A 19801-nucleotide genomic window follows, 5' to 3' on the forward strand; every position below is an offset into this window, starting at 1 on the left:
ATTGTTATTGTTATTGTTATTATTATTATTATTATATTACATTATACAATATATATATTATATCGGCTGACATGAAGGGGAAAAATAGCCACACCCCAAATGTGGGCATTCCAATCTGTGGTGAAAGTCTTTATAGAAAAAAAAAAATGAAATCATTAGAGATTCTTTTAGGGGTGTGAACTATATTATAAAAGCACTAATATATAAGTTCTGCCCGTTTATTTGTCCAAGTCAATTTAAGAAGAACAGAACTCAAAAAGGAGAAATCCAGAAAAAATAACTCAGGCTGCTTCTATGGAGATTGAATGAACACAAAACGGAGGTATGAAAACAAACGAAGCGAAATGACTAACGCAGTTAAATAAGCATGCAAAAAAAAATAAAAAATAAAATAAATAACACAGACCCAACAGACAGAAAATCAGTTGTAATTGATATATTTACATTTGACTTCAGTAAACACTGTCAATAAATGTTTCATTCATGTATTTTCTTTATTGCACAAAATGGAATGGCTGCAGGTTCACTTCATTGAAATACTCTCCCGGGCCCTTCTTGAACAATTGAAGTATAATGGCAAACGGGGAAATGGCAGGCAACAAGCAAGCGCACAGGAAAAACTGGTTGCTTTGTCCGGGAAAACACATTAAAAGTGACTCCAAGGACTTACAGAGCCCAAAGTAAAAAAAAGCCTACGCAGACGGCCATTGTCAGGGAGAGCTGGACAGATGTGGCGCCGTTACACAAATCGGTGTTACAACACGTGAAGGAGGCGGTGTAACCATTTCCGAAGATATTGCCGGTCAGCACATCCCCGCACAGGTCTGTGTCCAGGCAGCCGCGGATTTGGAGGGTGATCGCGCCAGTAGAATTGAACTCTGAAAGAAGCAGAACAGAAATATACCATGATAGCGGCAGGTATCAAATATACCGACCGCTTTATTGCTCTCAACGTAAACATTAAGAAGAGGAATCATATTTGGAACGTGACACCATATGAAATCTGGACGTTTCCTTACGTGCATTTCCACGGTAGCAGCTCTGGGTTCCATTATTACATGTGATGTCACTGCCAAACAAACACAGGTTCGCTATGCCGACGGGGCACTGGCGGCAGGTCAGGCAATGAGCTGTTCAAGAACAAAAAATGGGAATATTGTTTTTTTTTTGCTTAATTCAAATTTCGCAAACACAATATTAATCAAAATGCCGTTTTAAACAAGTAGTGGCGCATAGAACATCCATCCATCCATTATCTGTACCATTTGTCCTCACAAGGGTCGCGGGGGGTGCTGGAGCCTATCCTAGCTTTCTTCCGGCAGTAGGCGGGGGACACCCTGAACTGGTTGCCAGCCAATCTCAGGGCACACAGAGACGAACAACCATCCGCGCTCACACTCACACCTAGGGGCAATTTAGAGTGTTCAATCGATCTGCCATGCATGTTTTTGGAATATGGGAGGAAATCGAAGTACCCGGAGGAAACCCACGCAGGCATGGGGAGAACATGCAAACTCCACACAGGATGGCCGGAGCCGGGACCGAACCCAGGCCCGATGCTGTCTCTCACTGTGAGGGCATCGTGCTAACCAGTCTGGCCACCGTTCCGCCGCGCATTGAACATATCATTGAAAATAATTTTTTGAACTTGACTTCCCCTTTAAAATGAAACCATGTGAGCTTTTTTGGTGAGCATTTTTGTTTACCAGCTTTTGAAAGTAAACCATTAGCAATAACTACATCAGGATTGTACAGTAAATTGCAACGTAACTAAAATAGATAAATAAATAAATAAATCCAAACTCATTCAAATTTATTGTAAATCTCAAGATAACATGCTTATCAGATTTTGACATCGGGTGATAGTCGAAATCATACATTAAAAAGAATGCTAAATTAGCATTAGCATTAGCTTGAACTTTTCCTCTCATTTATCAACTTACCAACTGCTACAGTGGCAGCCAGGAGAATAGCTGTTTTCCAAAAGTTGTTCATGATATGCCTTTGGTCACAAGGTTGGTAAATACGAGAATACTTTTAGTTGAAGCTAACGGAGGACGAATTGAAGACACAAATGACAGAGTAAGCAAGCAATTGACTCGTCTACGTCAGGTGCCCGTCAGCAAAAATGTGACTCTTCAGGTTTCTGCACTTGTCATGAGGAAGTAGTATGAATGGAAGATACTCTATCACTCCCATTTGTAGTATTTATTTTTTACTTATTTCTTGTGGACGGGTCGATAAAGATTTTTTTTTTTTTACATGATTGCATAATGGGTCTCTTCGGTCACACAAATAACATTCACTTCCATTCATTTGTTCACACATTGCAATACATTTTCAATTAAATTGTAGTTTTTATTTTCCTATATTAAATATAGTACGGTGTCATACTGTATTTAATTTTATTATTTAATTTTTGCCTTATTCAAGGTGCGTCCGAGTCCTCTATTGACTTGCTGCCATGTACACGCCCACTCCACGTGCCATTCTGTCCTTAATCCGATTGAAGCTGCTGTTTCCAACACATTTAGCAAAACCGACTCCACGAGCGTAATTTTCCGAAAAGTGACTATGAATCCCGACTCCCCTCCCCAAATGAGAAACGTACTAATCCTTCATTTGGCAACTTCCAGCAACTGCCAGGACAGTCAATAGCGACTTTCTTAGCTGGATGAGTTGGCATCGTTTGGATTTAATGCCTGAGCCTCCCGGTGTTTGCTTGAGAGGCGACGCGCCCTTGACTGATTATTTGTCAGCTGACGCATAGACAAACATGAATTCAAACAAAAATTCCGCTGTTTGGGTGGTGGGTGTGTGGAATACTCAAGAGCCAGAAACACACACACACAAAAAGGGAGGTTCTCAAAGTGTCAGTCTGGAGAAAACACGTGGAAGGAGGAAATTGCAAACCACCTGTTCTATCCATCTAAGCTAATAAAATGTGATTTTGGAGTCCCTCTATTTCTGACGCTATATTATTAATGATAGTCATTCATTGTTGTCGATCCCTTTGGGAGATTCTGACAATAATCATAAAAAACAGGTTGATTGATGCAACATTAAACATGAAGTGGGATACAAAGTATAAGTAATAAGTATTTTTTTTTATTAGTTTTAGTTTTTGTTTTTTAATACATAAATGGAGTATGTGTCGAGTGCAAAATAAAAAAAAATCATTGAGTATTGTGTAAACATGAATTAACTGGACTTCATTCTTCTGTAGTTATGGATGTACAGCAATAGTAAAAATAAAAACGCTTAAAAATGATTCCCCAAAAGCCAAATGACTTTTTCACAATGTTTTTTCAGGTGACTTTTGGCGGAATACACGCTGGACTGGTTGTCGACCACCCAGTTATTCAGGATTGTTTTTATTCCCAGCGCAACATGCGTTGAATGATTTTTGGATGCAGAGACATCTTTAGCATCAATACAATACATGTTGATGTAGAAATAAAAAAATTAAAAAAATGAAGTCAGAGTTAATTTATTTTCACATCACGGGTTTCAACGCTAACACACATTAAAGGATAAATAAAAAAAAAATCAAAACACAGTGGAAGGTTTACAAGCTCATTGTTTCCCTGAAACATTCCACAGACTCACTTCTTTGACGTCAACACAGTATACGATACTTTTATTCTGTAAGCATACAATGTCCGAGGATTTTTTTCTATGGCTGAATTATTAATCACAAGACAATGTCAAGTGGCGGAGCGTCATCGATTGCATCACAGCAGGCTTCCCCACGCCGAGGCCAGGACGGCGGCCCCGATGGCGGCGGCGAGCGTCATCCCGGCGGACGGGGCTCCGCTCGTCTGGACCGGGTTGCAATTGTCCGTGGAGCAGCAGTCCACTCTGGCCTCGTAGTTCACGCCGAGCAAGGTGGAATTGGTGGTCACGTTGCAGTTGGCCTGCTCGATGCAACCTTGCGTGTTGAAGCCCACAGACGACGAGATGGCAGTAAAAGCTGGCGGGGAGGGAAAGATTACGCTTGAGTGACCCTGAAGTGGACTGATGACCCAAAAAATAAATAGAAGTGGACCTACTTGCTTTTCCTGTGAAGCACTGCGAGGTGTTGGTGCTGCAATCCACAGTGGAGGAGCTCGCGCAGAAACCGATCAAACCAAAGGAGCACTGGTTGCATGTGAGAGACTCCACTGAAAGAGACAAACAGCAAAATAAAGTCAAACAAATATTTGATGTTTTATTCAAGCAAACAGGATGCTGCCATCAGACTCCAGGATGTGCACTGTCACTCTTTATATATTCTTTTTTTTTTTTTTTTTACAAACATTCTCCTCAAAAATGATCGAGTCTGACGATTTGCATTTTTTTTCTTTTGCACAATTTTCTACCTTCTAACCAATTTTCCAATTTTACCTTTTTTATTCAAATAAAATAAAATTGTTTTATATAGGATTACTATCAAGTGAATATTTTTCAAATAATTAATTCACACACGTTTGATTTTTTTTAGTCCCCCACAATATATTTTGTACAACATACCCCATTCAAATCAGTGCAATTTCTTACCAAGCATGAAGCATGCAAGTGCTGCGATAACTCCGATAAGGATCCTGCCCATATTTGCCGTGGTCTTGTTTAATGCCTCACTCAAATCCTTCCCAAGGGTCTTCAGTCACCTCTCACTCGTCAAGTGGAAAAACTGATGAACCTGAATGAGGGAAGGGTTTTATCCCCCCCAAAGAAACAGGTGGGTCAAGAAAAGAGGAGGGGGACGATACAGGGTGCGGTTTCATCACCTTTTGTCTTCTCTTCTCTTTGCGTCACTGAGAATAAAGGAATGCTGGGGGTGTGTTACCTCTCGGTCCCTGACGATAAATTGGTTGACGCGCGTGACTTAACTTAAAATTTAGAGAGAGATATAGAGAGAGCATTAACACACTAATTAAATTCATTACCAGCTGATTGTTTTGATTGAGGCATTTTTGGACGGGCTTGTAATTTTATGGCAACAGCTGGAGGGAATTAATTCCCGTAACGGCTCCACCATGACTGCGCCCATTGCACAAGGAACAACCTGAACGCAACCCAGACCTCAACCCTATAGAACATCTTCAGCTCGTTGGCCCCCCCCCCCCCAAGCAAATAAGTACTGGGAAATCAAAATGAGCTTTCTCCATTCATTTACAACTTTAAATTTACGTTAAACAGAATGCTAGTTTATTATTCTCACAGTAGGAAAATTTGCATCATTTCAGCAGCATTACAGGTAATGAAATCAAAATAGTAAAATGACAACTTGATGCCAATTTAATTTGATGTAATTGTGTGGCAAAGGTGATAAAATGTCTCTTTTTTTTTTTTAAACACCACAAAATGTATTCAAAAGTAGTTTATTTAACATCGGGGTCACCAAACAGGCGAGACGGGTTCTTCCTGTCGAATGGCATCAACGAAACCGCATCACATCTGTAACCTGAGCAGCACACACACAGGAGAGAAAAAAAACAAAAGACTCTCTTCCCAATTTAAAGACTTTATTGCATCTTCTTAACGATATAATCATACATGAGCCATTTCACAAATACTCAAACACGTACGAACACTCCGCTTGAAATGTGATTCGTGATTTGGACTAAAGTCAACATCCTGTTCAGTTGATATTGTGTAATTGTTAAATCGGACCAATGTCCAACTTTCACGCCTCAAAGTCACACATTCAAAACGAAAAGCCTTGCATCCGACACTTAAAGGTGCATGCAGAGCAATTTTATCAATATAGAAAAAAATATATACGAGGCTTGCATAGCATAAGCTTGATGAGAGTAATGTTAACATTTTAATGCGAATTTAAGAGTCAGGCTGGTGACGTTGACAAGATGAAATGAGGACTGAGGCAATTTATACATCGACAACTACGTTACGTGGAATCAGCTCGAGCCGTAGAAATGGTCAATACAAAACAAAATCAGAGTCCTCTTGGGTTTAAGGAGGAGAACGCGAGGGGGTTACACCAGCATGTTGGCCATAAGCAGAGCGCTGACGGTGGCGAGGACGAGCGGCCCGGTCGACATTCTTGGGGCGGCGTTGCACAGGTTGATGTTGCAGCACGTCTTGGTCATCTTGTAGATGGTGGCGTTGCTGCCGGAGGGGAAATTCACATCCTTGGTGGCGTTGCACTCGTTCTTCACAAGACAGCCCTTCATGGTGACGTCCACGAAGCCAGCTGAAGGGCGACAAGGAGGCCGTTAGCGTCAACTTGGCAGGAGTAATTTCAGGAATGGCAAGCATGTGTACCCTCGCGAGTTGGGAAACTTTAGAAAGGCAGCAGAAACTCCAGTTGGAATATTTGAGCGAGCAACACGGCCCCCCCCCCAAAAAAAAATAAAAATAAATAATGTCTTTCTATTAGAAGAATTTAAACGCGTCGACAAAGACGAAAATTAACAAAATGGAGATCGGCCAAATAACTCGTTTATCTGAATGCCTAAACAGAAGAAAGTCGATGTGCCAAGTAGATGACTCAAGCGATCGACGTAATCGCTTATCTGCTTCCAACTAAAATGTCAATATTGTTGCAGAAAAGCATGACATGTAGTGTAGTTTTAGTTCTACAATGACCGATACGTTGGACTGATAAGAGTACAAATAATAAACATTAACCGCTAATCGTCAAATACTTTTTGCAGATAGTAACACAGCACTCTCATAGCGTAACACGCTGCTCATCGCCACATCTTCACGTCTTATCCAATTAAGTTGCGGAATGTGTTGGCACGTAATTCCTCCGCGTTACATTCCGGAAGCGAGTAAGTGACAGCGATTGCATTCTCGACAGGTGCCAATTGTCGAAAATGATTGTCATTTGATAGTTTATATATTTATTTATTTATTTATTTATTTATCTAATTTATATATTTGTCTGTATTATTGTTGTATTGCACTGGAGAGGGGAGCCCTCTAATCTCGTTGCACACTTGAGTACAATGACAATAAAGGGATTTCTATTCTATTTCTATTCTATTCTAGTTGCAATAAAGCGCTTACCTGCCGTGCCTTTGCCGTTAAAGCAATGCTCCCCGTCCGCACATGTCACCTCTTTGGTGATGCACAGTTTCCAGAAGCCAATTTTGCACTCGTAGCACTGCAAAGCATGGCCTGAGAAAGACAAATAAGGATATAAAAAAAGAAAATTATGGTAATTATTTAATCACAATTTTAAGCGGCATAATCGGTGCACAAAACCTAAAACTAAGAGAATTTCACGTGCTGCATTTAAAAACCAACTGGCTTAATGTTAACATACACCGCAAAATGCCATAGATGGTCTAAGGAAACTAGCATTGATGACAAGGCGTTAAAAACCATGCATGCACATAGGAACACAAACAGTGCAGCAACACGGGTAGACACTATAAGAATTTTTTTTTTTGATATAATAAACAACTATTACTGCAGCATCTGTTTATGTCCACATGATAGTTGTTTCAAAAGGAACATTTCCCCCCACATCAAAGCAGTTAAGAACAACAGGAAACTTGACGAAACATCTGACTCAGAGGATGACTTCATGCAGGTTAACATGAACACAAATCCAGTGACCCCGCCTCAGATTAGAATCTTTAAAATGCTGGCTAACAAGTTTACGTTAGTCTTTCCTTTTGCTGCCTCTGACTTGTTGCGTTCGCGTCCAACCTCACAGCTCCCGGGCCCATTTCTGGCCCGCTATGTCATTTTTTGGTCCAGTGGGTACCTCGTGTTGCCAAATTGAGGTGCTTTAATTTGATTCTTCTCACTTTATACTGCCAATAAAACTAGTTTCCCGCATCAATCTTTTCTGAAAAAAAAAATGTAATCTGAGTCATCTTACGTGACTTTAAGTCTTTTTTTTTTTCAACGGACAAATATTTTTATAGCAATAATAAAAGAGTACTGTAAATATATTTTGGGATTTACTGATTAGTCCTGAAATATGACTATGCAGGAGGACCGTCTCAGCGCAACCAGTCTCTACAGCACATTGTGACAACAAAACTATGAAAAATTCTGCATTAGCATGAAGAACATATAGAGACATGCGCTTCCAACTTTAAACTCAAAACCGACAGACCTCTAAAATACGATGGACTGAAAGTACCAAAATTAAAGAAATAAACCATTCATTTCAATAACATTGTCAGTAATTGTTTCAAACGTGGAATTAAATCAGATTAAAAAAGCACCATTAAATAAAAGTGTCATTAATTAATATTATAATATTTAATTTCTAAATGAAACATTTAACTGTTTTATCTAAATATTTAATGCTGTATTTATTTAGCAGATTCATTTAATTACATATTTTATATATTATTTGTATTATTATTATATTATAATTATTTAAATGCGCATTAATTTATCTGATTCATTTAATTCCATATTTATTTAATAAATGAAACAATGACAATTTTAATTCAACATTTCATCGTGTTTTTATGCATTTAATTTTGGGACGTTCAGTCTTCCATGCTAAAGGAGTGGAGTTCGAAAAACATCCTTATTAATTCAGATGTCCACTAGGGGGCGATCTTGCATAATAAAAAGCATCAGGTAGCGATATACCGCGTCTGTGCATCATTATTTAAAGCTTCCCAGCCGAAGAAAAACCACAACAAAAGATCGGCCAACTTCCTTTCAAGCCAATTTTGCTTTGTTTAAAAAAAAAAAAAAAAGCACTATATTTTCTTAGTCAATTGTGGGAAACGGGAAGCAAGGACAAACAATGACCAACGAGGTGACCGTAAACTCCCAATGAGCGCGTGAAAAAATAAAATAAAATAAATAAAAGAGCTTGTAAGGCTAAGTTAAAAAAATAACAATGAAGTCACGCACGATGATAAAGACTGGCGTTAGCATTTTTGCAAAGCTCCAAGATAAATACACACAGACAAGTCAGGTGTGGAATGTAAATAGCAGTAGTTTGCATTCCGGGTAAGTGTGCCGAACATGACAATTAATTGTAACAACATTGTGAGAGGTGCGGTGAGATAATCCCTACACACTTAAAATATATTTACTAAATTAAGTATAGTACAGTTCGGCCTCATTTTGGAGTTAAATGACAAAATTATTACTTTGATGCCATCTAGTGGCAAGTTCGAGTTCAATTTAGTTGGAGTTTCATTTTTACTGTAAGTGATTTGCTGCAATCTTGGGGCATCAACGAACACTGTTTCATTTGAACAAAAATAGTGCTTGGGTGTCAAAATCTTGTAGATTAGATTAGATTATCATGCACACATGGAGGAAAAATGTCAGTCTACCTTCTGTAGGCCACGTCAGGAAAACTATTATTTTGTTCTTCGCCATTCTGTGGTCTTTTTGACTGTGGTTATTATTTTGTTGGCGGACCCATGACCTGTAGCTGAGTCACTGGGAGACAAATTTCAATTTAAATCGATTTCATTAATCTTGTTACTGATTCAAAGTACAGTAGCAAAGCAGCCCCTGAATTTAATCAAGCCTCCTCCGTTTTGTGAATTAAAGTATTTCCTTTGTATGCTTCATCTTTTTTTTTTGTGCCTCAAGGATCAACACAAATTTGGTTACCAGTGTGAATTTTTTTCCTGAAGTTGCCTGTCTGTCTACAAATAAAAGAACACTGTGAAACATGTTGAGAAACACTGTGAAACGTTCTAAGGAAATATTTTGAGCAAATGTGCCGCCTTGTTTCACAAAGCTGCAGGTCTTGGATACTCCAATACAAAAATAACCCAACACGTAGTTAAAGAGACTCAAGATGAGACAGATTGGCTATGCCGTCTAAATAAACCCGTTTATAAATGTAACTTAAGGACCAGATGTAGTTCTGTTTTTCGCTGGAATCTGATGCAGGAAATATTGCCGTGGCCTGCGAAATGTTGAAAGGAAACTAAACCAACCGGGGCATCTATTGGAAAACTACTCCTTTCCACCCTGTGTGCGCCCACAGCAGCGCGGCTGCCTTACTTAGCGAGCAATTATCTACATGGGTGACTCACCTTCCGTCACAGACAAATATCTATTTGAGCGGCATGTTATCGGAGCTAAAAAAGGTTCAACAAAGCACCTGAAAGCACAAAAAGAAGCCAGGATGGGAGTCAGGGTGTGGCCTGAAACAGGATACAAATAAAGCCAGGGGGAGGGGGGGGGGTACAATGTCCCCCAAAAACACAATAGTCAAAGAACAAATGTTACTTTTGTTGTGGACTCTGCAAATCCGCTGTGGAAATGGAATTTGAGAACACGGGCCTCAACTGTTATGAGGTGCGGAATTTCTCATGAGATGGTCTGACAAGTTGGGACGTGATTCAGTCTCGGGAAAGCTCTTTGCGGCCTCACCCCAGCATGTGATAAATGGCATTCGGGCACAAAGCCTGCCACGCGCACACAGAAATGCCGCTACTTGTTCGAATGCGAACATCCGCTAACTCGTCCTTGTTGTCGTTGTGGACTCATTTAAAGCAAGAATTAAAGGCTGTCAAAACAAGACAGACAAGACAAAATAGATTGCAATAAAATATGATGCAAACACTCCAGGTGATTAGAAGCCATTTTTTTTGGAGAAGCATCAATTTAATTTTAGTGATTGTGTAGCCAATTAGGAAGTAAACTGAAGTTGACAGTTACTGGACACAAACAGAGAAACAACTGATTGTATCGAGCGTTTGGATAACATCGCCCGTTGAGCGTTTGTAAAACACTTCACCCGAGTCATTCACGTCAATAAACGGAAGAGTCTGAGTGTACCGAGACTATGTCTCTGATACATCGACACTGCTGTGTCAACCTAGAGAAAGGTTTTTAAGTTTAAAATTAATTATTTAAAACACCATGATCCCTCGGTTGCTATTTATACTTTCTGTAAAGTTTTAAAGCCACCCAATTGTCATACCAGCTACCTAGCGCTAAGCTAACTCAGTTGATCTCTCCAGTCCAACATCCAAGTTCGCAAACTCTCTTCATGCTAGGCCAGTGTCAGAGGCCAACCACAAAATAAAGACAATACTTTATTGACTGGGTGTCCAACAGTTTCATTTAATGCTCATTAGCCAGCTAAGAAAAATCCCAATTTTATGCTGCTAGCTCATTTTAAGTTGGAAGACAAAATGGCTTGTATGACATTTCATAGCTTTGAAGTAAGAAAGAAAAAAAAATCCACATCAAGTGATTGTCTGGCTAGTGGTGTGACCAATGAGCATGTGATGTGATTCTTATCTAATTTGGAAAAAGCCAAAATGAACCCCCCCCCCCCCCCCCCAAAAAAAACCAAAAAAAACAGGGGGAGGAAAATATGACACTGACATGTAATTTCCAGTCACGGCCTTGCAAGTCTGTGTGTGTGCCGCACTTTGTAAACAAGTGTAGCATTTATTTCAGGGTGTGCCTCTGGTCAGAGGGTCCAATTTGTCCCTCTTTAGCCCCCCCAGCCTCCGCTGTGAGTGTGCACACACCCCTGCAAACACGCACGCGCAGTGTCACGTAAAGAAAAATTGCTTCATTGACAAAAAAAAAGAAGAGAAAAATGCCTAGGAAATATAACCGAAGGTTGTACCGTGAACTGAACGCCAGCAACACACAACCAAACGTCACGTATATGGAAAAGAAAATCCCAGTAATGAATACAACTGAAAAAAATTTTTAGAACGTTCTCACCGAGAGCAAAGCAGACTCCCACGGCGAAAATCTGGAGAACAATTCGATTCATGTTGATTAACAAGACGTCGACGAGATGTCAACCTGCGTGCACACAGACCGTTAGAATCAAACTTTTTTTTTTTAGGTTTCCACCATCGCCTCATTTATAATCTTCCACCCCCTCCATCCCAGCGTCACCGTTATCCAATGAGAGGAGGTCTTCTGTGCAAAGCAAAGCAGTTTTCCCCTCCTCCTCCTCCTCTTCTCCCCCAGAACGAACTTTTCCAATCCACCTGCGATTGTGTGACGTCACAGTGGGGAAACTGGAATCGTGGAGACGTTTTTTTCCCAGTTTATTCAGTCAAAAACGCACACACGAACTCCAATTCAGACAAAAGAATTTTTATCACACGTGCAACAGCACAAATGTGTCACCAGAAAGAAATTCTTATATTAAGTATCATGTTTGTACATATATATATATATATATATATATATATATATATATATATATATATATATATATATATGTATGTATGTGAGTGTGGAGAGAGAGAGAGAGAGAGAGAGAGTTTTGTCATGTTTCACGTAAATGAGTTTGATTGGTGTAATGAAAGTAAACAGTAGACATCGGATTGGTGAGACGATAACGACACCATTCTCTCTGACAATCCCAAATGCATCACGCAAGAAATACGTTTGCATAAAAAACAAGTACTGCGTGGAATTTAGTTCAATCTATGCAAAACTTACTTAAGTAGGTAAATGTAACTCGTGGCTATCCACCTCTGCGAGTTTGTCTTTCTGTCGTCTACATAATGAGAGAAAGGGAGTCAGTTAGCGCATGTGAATCACCTGTGACTAGTTGTCATGGTGATGTCAATTAATCTTTAAAACACAAAATAATACATTGAATTATTTTGGTGATTCATATTTTCTGTACACTGAAGCTATTCCTTATCAAATTTTACAATTCTTTACTAAAATTGACTAATCCACACTGATTAAATACCGTTAAATTGGACCTAATTTGTAATGAACGTGGTAAAATCAGACAACAACGGCAGCACTTCACACTGAATGGCTTAGTCAGTCGGTGCAGTCAGCTTGTATCACGTATCAACACAGGCGGGGTCAGGGATGTTTTTAGCCCAAACAATAGCGTTATCGAGATTCTGCTCTCGACAATGACGTCCGAACACAACAGCACCACTTGTTCAGTTTGATTCAATTTACAGAGCAGTCAACACGTCGACAAATGCACTTTACAGACGATTAGATGGCAATCTGGGGCAGATGAGATGAAGATAAAATGATCAAATATACAATTGAAAGAAAAAAAAAACGTGTTTGGGTCACGTGAGCTAGAGCCAATCCCAGTTGAGGTTGAGACACACTGGACAGAGTTCCAGTTAATTGAATGGAGCATACACAAACAACCATTCACACTCCCATTTTAAGACAAGTGATGGTCTGAGTCACAGGAGTGAGTCATGTTGTTTGCACTTTAACCACGACATCGTTTTGGGGAGTTAATGTACAGTTTTACTCACAGTTATGTACAACGCAAAAGTTTGAGTTTAACTGTTTAAAAAAATGCATCTGCGTTACTTGACATAATCGGTGATGTCAAAAAACTTACCTTTCTTCACGTGCTTAAGCTGAAGCTCAAATATCATTTGACTAATGTCGTAACTATGGCATTACATAAGCACCCGATGAACAAGCATAGTATTTGTTTACTCCCCGAAGGTGGAAAAAAAAAGCTTGGATGTATACTGCATCTTTACTTCCTGTGGAATTTCCATTCTTCAATTAGCACATTGGTTGAGAACAAGCAATGTGGTACTGAAAACTAATCCTAGCTGTTGCGATACCGACTAAAACACCATCTTATGACTTCTATAATCATTTCATTGTCTGTTCCTAATTTAAGAATGAAAATTTAAATGAGAATTAGACATTGTTAGCCTAATTTAGTCTACTATCTTAACGCTAACACTACCATTGGCAATGATTCGCATCTATTTATCTGGGTTATAATCTTTTACGCAACATATATTTGAACGCAAACAGTGCTCACAGTCATTCTATTCTTTATCTTTATCCTCTGCAAAGAACTACAACACGAATGCATCCAGGCAAGAAAGTAAGCGTGAAATATCAATTGGCCTTTATACTGCCCTCTGGTGGCCAAAAGACGTACAATAGAATGAATAGCACAGGAGCATTAAAATGAATGCGAGTGTGACAAAAGTCATGGCATATTGTACGTTTTTATATACTAATAAGTGTTACCGGAATCATAAATCGAAATCTGTGTTCAAGAGTTTCGGGCGTAGACAGGTTGGTATTTAATCTCAAGCCACAAAAGAGACAGCGTAATAAGTCACGCGAGCAGGCCTCATCTTGCCTGAGTATGTTTGTCTTCTAAGTGGGTGTGTCACGCCCTATAAAGAACACAAAACATTCAGTCAATGAGTGACAAGCAAATTCTTGGCCGGAACAATGATAATGGCCAGAGTCGTTTAAATTTGTTTGTCCACATGACACTCTCATGCCCTTTTGTGTTGTGTCTGAGTTTGGGGAAACTATTTGGTATCCTCCGATGTTACGCAACAACCTCCCTCCGGAGGCATCTTTTTGAATTTGCTCAGAGGGAGGATGCACAAGCCCGTAAAATGCCTCACTTTGTTTTTCCAGACTCATATTTGTTAATGTTACTAGGAAATAGGGAGTAACGGAGCTAAAAATAATGAGTGTGACCTGGAGATTCCTGATTGGTCAAAATCCAATCAACTGATAATGAGTCACTGCTTACTTTTTCCATTTTAAGGTCCTTTCTACTGCAGCCATTCTCTAAAAAGTAAACAGAAGAAAACTACTGAAACTGATTTTGACTATATTTGAGTATATCATACACCACATTTTTACTTTGACCCCCTCCATTTGATGTTGTTGTACCAAGTTATCAAAACGATTTATCATATACAATCAAGAGCATTTTTTTTTATTGGTCAGAACACAAGGGGCCAAGATTTTAACTCAGAATCGACAAATTGTGAGGTCAACACACTAACCTCTATGGTACCTCGCTGACCATTCTTTACCAATGCCAATATTTTTACATTATTAGATTTAACGATATGTTGTAGGGTTCAATTTTGGACATTACAGTGTGTATGGTCGTCATAGCAACACTATAACTTTTCTGATGGTTTTGCACAACACATTCCACGAGAGGAAGCTGCAAAAGTACAACATAGGAGTGTCATGACCACATTTAGGGAGTCAAAATAAAGCACGCCCTTTTAGCATTCGTCAGATTGGAGAAGGGTGTTCTTCAATTTTTTTTCACTGCACTAAAGGGAATCCTCTTGGTAACAAGTTGTCTCCAAAAAAAGAAGTTGAGAACCAAGGCTGTTCCGAAAGCGTGGCTTGAGGTTTTAGCCTGAGTCATTCTCCCCTTGGAAACTCTGACGGGACTTTGCCACACCAAACGACTCAGTCCTGCCACTTTTTTTTTTTTGCCAGAGGCGGCTATACACACAGGGGAGTCCCCATCGCATACACATGAATGTAACCCTACGCAAATAACACTTCAACGTAATTTTTTTAATTTTTTATAAAAAGGACACTTTCAAGGGCATTGCACACGTAATTCAGAATAAGGAGCAAAACATATGAAAAGAATCAACCTTTATTGAGATTTCACAATCTGGTTCACCCTCACCAACTAGCACAGAGAAAAAAAACAAAAACGCGTTCAAGTGTATACATAAATACAAATTCACCTGTGTAGTGAAACTTGAAAAATTCCAAAAGAGAAAGGAAGAGCGAGGAAGGGAAACTATATGCGTCTGCCTCGATGTTTTAGAAAGGAAATGAAAATGGCGGGTGGTGGCCTCGGCTATTGCTAAGCCTAAAAACAAAATCACGAGTAGCAGCAGAGAAATCGTCAGTGCTGTGCTGCAGTGTCGCTAAATCCTTTTTTTCCCCGGAAGAAAACAGCTTTCGTTTTCATGGTGACAAAGAATATGTTGAAAAACACTTGTTTCTATGTTATAAATGAAGCTAACGCCCACAGATGGCTAGCATAGCCTAGCATAAAGACTGACACCTAGCGGCAAACGCCTAGCGCACCTGGGTTGTTAAATTAATAGAATATATTTAAAATCACTCTGCACTATTTGTTTCAAACGGTTTCCAAAAGTTATGCTAATTGGTGGCTTAATTCATACAAACAAAAAAGTAGGACAATGATGAGGGGAGGTTTGGGCCAGGTTTGAAAAAAAAAAAAAAAAAAAGATCTTTCCTAACAGTAGAAGCACACTATATGTTTAGGCAGATTTTTTGTTGTTTTGACACCACAACAGCAAACATCTGTATAAACCAGCAATACGATAAAAATAAATCAATTTTTTGTGGGGTTTATTGGTGAGAGGGTTGCAGACCATCAGTGACTCGACCAGACTGTTTTTTCTAATTATTTGGAAACTGACTCGTGTGTAGGATACCAAATATACACTAGTCGCAAAGAACGTAAGGATATTGTGCTCTCGGGGGAAATATTTTAGAATGAACCTAAAATGCACTTTTATTTTTACAGGTGAACTGCGGAGAATTTTGAATTGTGCAAAAAGTATCGAAACAACGAACAGTCGGACATGTGCGTTCGAAAGGGTACAGAAGGTGAAATTAAGTTCACCTGGAAAGGTTTTAGTGCATTTTGAATTCATCCCGACATTCCACCTGATAGCCTAACTTCCCCTCACTTTTTTTTGGGAGTCGTGTTTGTGTCTTGACGGATGGGGGGGAGACTGCATACACATTTATGTGATGAAGACTATGGCTGTGCGTTCACATCTCTCTCACCTTCAAAATCATTATAATTATTATTATTACATGTCGCTTTCATTTGCTCTAATCTAAAGCCTCAAAATAATACAGTCTTCAGAGTAGGGAGGGGTCACTTGTGTAGCTTTTGTAAAACACAGGTGACCCTTCGCCCCTTTTTTTTTTTGTCAATATTCTTTGTTGTCTTGTCTCTCTTGACAGGTCCTCTAGCGGATGGCTTTGACGGGGCTCTTGAAGCTGGAGGCCGCTTGCAGCTGCAGCTGGTAGGCCATTGGGTGGATCTTGAATCCGTACAGCCTGGAGAGAGAAATGGGGGCGGGGGGAGAGGGAGACATCTTTAGTATTAAACAAGACGCTTGTTGGCGTTTTCCAAGTAACATGACTAAATAGGGCCGGATAAAAGCTTCAAGCAAATCTGACAAGATGCAACAAAAACATAAAGGCTGAAATTGATGAGACGCTCCCAACTGAGAAGTGCATTGCGTATTTGCTTTCAAGGAGGGGGCGTGGCTTCCTTTCATCGAGGGTTTCTTATGTTTGACGTTTCCCTGCTCCAAACTAATAGGACATTGACGTCATTCAGGTGTCGGGACAGCAATAAACTTGGGACAAAAGGACAAATAATGTTAGATGGGTTGACGCAAGTAGTGTTTAGTATTTAAACATGCCAATGACAGTCAAAATACTTACAGGTTTAATAATGCATGGGCCCAATGATCAGACGTCACCCCAATGGATTTCTTCTTTTGGGGTGGTGTCAAAGCTCAAGTACATTCAAGAAAATCACGCACTGTTGATGACGTGTACATTTATAAGAGAAGCATGCCAGGAAATTGATAACTTTAAAAGCGCTGTCTCAAAGTGGGCTTCTGTGTAGAAACTAAACCACGCGATTGCGTAATTGCCAAAGGCCAGCACAAAGAGTATTTAATGACAATGTCACTCTTATCGTAATCGTGACTTAATGATTTTATTGATTTCTTTTATTTTTTGTATTAATGGCGAACATCCTTTACCCGTTCAATTATTTATTTTTACTTTATTTACATTATTTCTTACTGATGATGGCAGGTAAACTGCATTGAAGCAAAGTCACTAGACTGACCTTGGGACAAACTGATTGGCGGGTCTCTTGGGCCTGTTCTCGGGGTGAACCATGAACAGCATGTGGGGGAAGCCGGTGCCAAAGTAGGCGCCATCCGTGTGGTGGTGCCTGGAGGACTTTGGTGTGTAGACATCCATGCATTTAGGGCAGTACAGCTTCACCATGGCCTCGCCTGGGATGTCTGACAGGCCTGCAGAGGACGCCAACAAAAAGGGGAAATTTAAACCGATGAATTACTACATCTTGACAAGATCACGTTGAAATTTAAACAATTCCTCCATGGCAGTTATTACAAAATTTGTATATCGTCGCCGTGCTGTGGAAAAACACTCACCAATGGGAAGCATAGTCTGATTCTCACAATAGACACGAGGACAGTAGCCAAAGTCACCCTGCTGATACTTCTCCAACTAAAACAAAACAAACAGAATCAGCACTGTTGGCCAATCGCCATCATTACGGAGAAAAAAAGTCCTGAAAATTTGCCATCATTAAGCACGGAACATGTATACAAAGACCAACCATCTGCGCAATGCCTCGGTTGGTGAGGATGTAGCGTGCGTGGATGAGGCCGTACAGCATCTCAGCCGCCTGCTCGATCAGGTCGCTCTGGTTGGGATTGTCTTCCAGCTCCTCATCTACAGACACATTGTAATGGTGTAACCTAAACTATGCTTGCCAAATACATTATGTATGGTTACACCTGTATTTGTGTGCAAAGGTACAAATTAATGTTAATTTCACTGCAATAATAAGACCCGCATCAAATGAGAGAATAAGAGTAGGAATACAATATTAGAGTAGATATATTAAATTGGCACCTGGTTCAAGGTCCAAAATCATGTCTAAAGCCTGGCGGTAGTGAGGGACTTGCTCGTTGAGGCCTGTCAAGTTGAACTTGTCCTGGATATAGTCTTCATCCACCTGCCAACCAAATGCCAACGCTGATCATTTAGTCAGAACTTAACTCAGACATATTTGCGAGATTTAATTCCAGCAAATGTTTCAAATATTTAGCTTTCTTCTTGTAATGTGATATCAACAACCCAAGATTATAACGTCAATACAAAAATCTAATGAAACCTAGAGGGAACAAGCTCTTGCTAATATTTTGTCGTTAAAAGGACAATGACGTTCAGTTTAGAACAGCACTGTCACGTTATAAGACTAACATACAAGACGATAGTTGAGATTTAAGGCCACGGTTCGGTCGATCGATCGATAAATTGATCACTTTTTACCTCGCAGAAAAATTCATTCCCCCTTAATCCACAGAACCAGGAGATCCATGACACTTCCTCTGAACTGCTCATCTCCGAAGACCTGGAAGTGTAATCATTTGATAGGCATCAATAATGTGTTCAGATTTATAGGTGTACATAGTAATGAAACAGCACAAATGTGATTTAATTAAATACCGATAAAATGTAAATTCATTAGGGAATGGTGACGAGCTCAGGCTTGAGCCTCAGCTAATTCACAAGTTACTGCTGTTTTAGCCACCGTAATAAACACCTCAGTATCGTAAGTAAGAAGAACATACTTTGACATTCAGTGAAATTTTAGTTTAGGGTCCGATCCTGAATTTATAACGCAGATCTACGCTACAGTCTTAATAGTTTGTAAAGCCAGCGCTAGCTCATCATGCTAATACGAACTAGCTCAATCAATATGGCGCATCGTTGGAGTACTCCGAAGAGCTTCAGTCTTTTCTGTTAATTTTGAGAACGTTTTCCAACGTCTCGGGACAGATCTGGAATAATGTGTGTGAGCTTACCCAGTTTTGTACTTTTTTTATGCAGCTGAAAAATGTGATAGACCAAAACAAATTAGCAAGCTATCGGGTTTGAATAAAATGGACACCACCTCTCAGCGCAGGAGGTTCTTCATCTACTTCCGGTGCAGATTGCGCACTGCTGCCACACGAGGGTGAGTTTGAGTACTACATTTTTCTTTAATTAATGACATGTAATTCGTGAATTAAAGCTTTAATGACGTATTTGTGACACCATAATTACCTTCATCGTTAAGCGTTTTTTGTTTCATATAAGTACACAAATTGAATCTTACTCTCACAAATGGGCAATTACCACAGGGACTAAGTTTGGTCGTGTGTTTGCGTTCGAATGATTAAATCTGTTGTCTATTTAGATAAAATAAATTTTAAAAAATCCCAATTTGTTGCCTTCATGGGTACATGCCATCTTGCACCCC

At 39.6% G+C, this 19801-nt stretch overlaps 4 protein-coding genes across 4 annotated transcripts; all 4 read right to left on the bottom strand.

Moving 5' to 3' along the window:
* Nucleotides 1–421: 421 nt before the first annotated feature.
* Nucleotides 422–2138, bottom strand: LOC148321266 (uncharacterized). The gene is made up of 3 exons (XM_088319378.1): nucleotides 1944–2138; nucleotides 1020–1130; nucleotides 422–878 (listed from the first exon to the last, which is right to left on the bottom strand). The coding sequence occupies exons 1-3, from the start codon at nucleotides 1993–1995 to the stop codon at nucleotides 667–669; spliced, it is 375 nt and encodes a 124-aa protein (XP_088175504.1). The 5' UTR covers nucleotides 1996–2138; the 3' UTR covers nucleotides 422–666.
* A 1336-nt stretch (nucleotides 2139–3474) lies between these two features.
* Nucleotides 3475–4771, bottom strand: LOC148321267 (uncharacterized). Its single transcript, XM_088319582.1, has 3 exons — nucleotides 4540–4771; nucleotides 4053–4163; nucleotides 3475–3973 (listed from the first exon to the last, which is right to left on the bottom strand). Exons 1-3 carry the CDS (start codon nucleotides 4589–4591, stop codon nucleotides 3735–3737), a joined length of 402 nt encoding a protein of 133 aa, XP_088175708.1. The 5' UTR covers nucleotides 4592–4771; the 3' UTR covers nucleotides 3475–3734.
* Nucleotides 4772–5490: 719 nt separating this feature from the next.
* On the bottom strand, nucleotides 5491–11806 carry spaca4l (sperm acrosome associated 4 like). Its single transcript, XM_088319583.1, has 3 exons — nucleotides 11644–11806; nucleotides 7018–7128; nucleotides 5491–6196 (listed from the first exon to the last, which is right to left on the bottom strand). Exons 1-3 carry the CDS (start codon nucleotides 11693–11695, stop codon nucleotides 5979–5981), a joined length of 381 nt encoding a protein of 126 aa, XP_088175709.1. The 5' UTR covers nucleotides 11696–11806; the 3' UTR covers nucleotides 5491–5978.
* Nucleotides 11807–15307: 3501 nt separating this feature from the next.
* Nucleotides 15308–19506, bottom strand: csnk2b (casein kinase 2, beta polypeptide). The gene is made up of 7 exons (XM_088278580.1): nucleotides 19365–19506; nucleotides 18829–18910; nucleotides 18409–18511; nucleotides 18110–18225; nucleotides 17922–17997; nucleotides 17588–17777; nucleotides 15308–16779 (listed from the first exon to the last, which is right to left on the bottom strand). The coding sequence occupies exons 2-7, from the start codon at nucleotides 18898–18900 to the stop codon at nucleotides 16689–16691; spliced, it is 648 nt and encodes a 215-aa protein (XP_088134706.1). The 5' UTR covers nucleotides 18901–18910; nucleotides 19365–19506; the 3' UTR covers nucleotides 15308–16688.
* Nucleotides 19507–19801: the final 295 nt, after the last annotated feature.

The sequence above is a fragment of the Idiotropiscis lumnitzeri genome, chromosome 16, assembly GCF_059441095.1.
Source record: "Idiotropiscis lumnitzeri isolate Australia: NSW breed Sydney's pygmy pipehorse chromosome 16, RoL_Ilum_1.0, whole genome shotgun sequence".
Taxonomy (NCBI): domain Eukaryota; kingdom Metazoa; phylum Chordata; class Actinopteri; order Syngnathiformes; family Syngnathidae; genus Idiotropiscis; species Idiotropiscis lumnitzeri.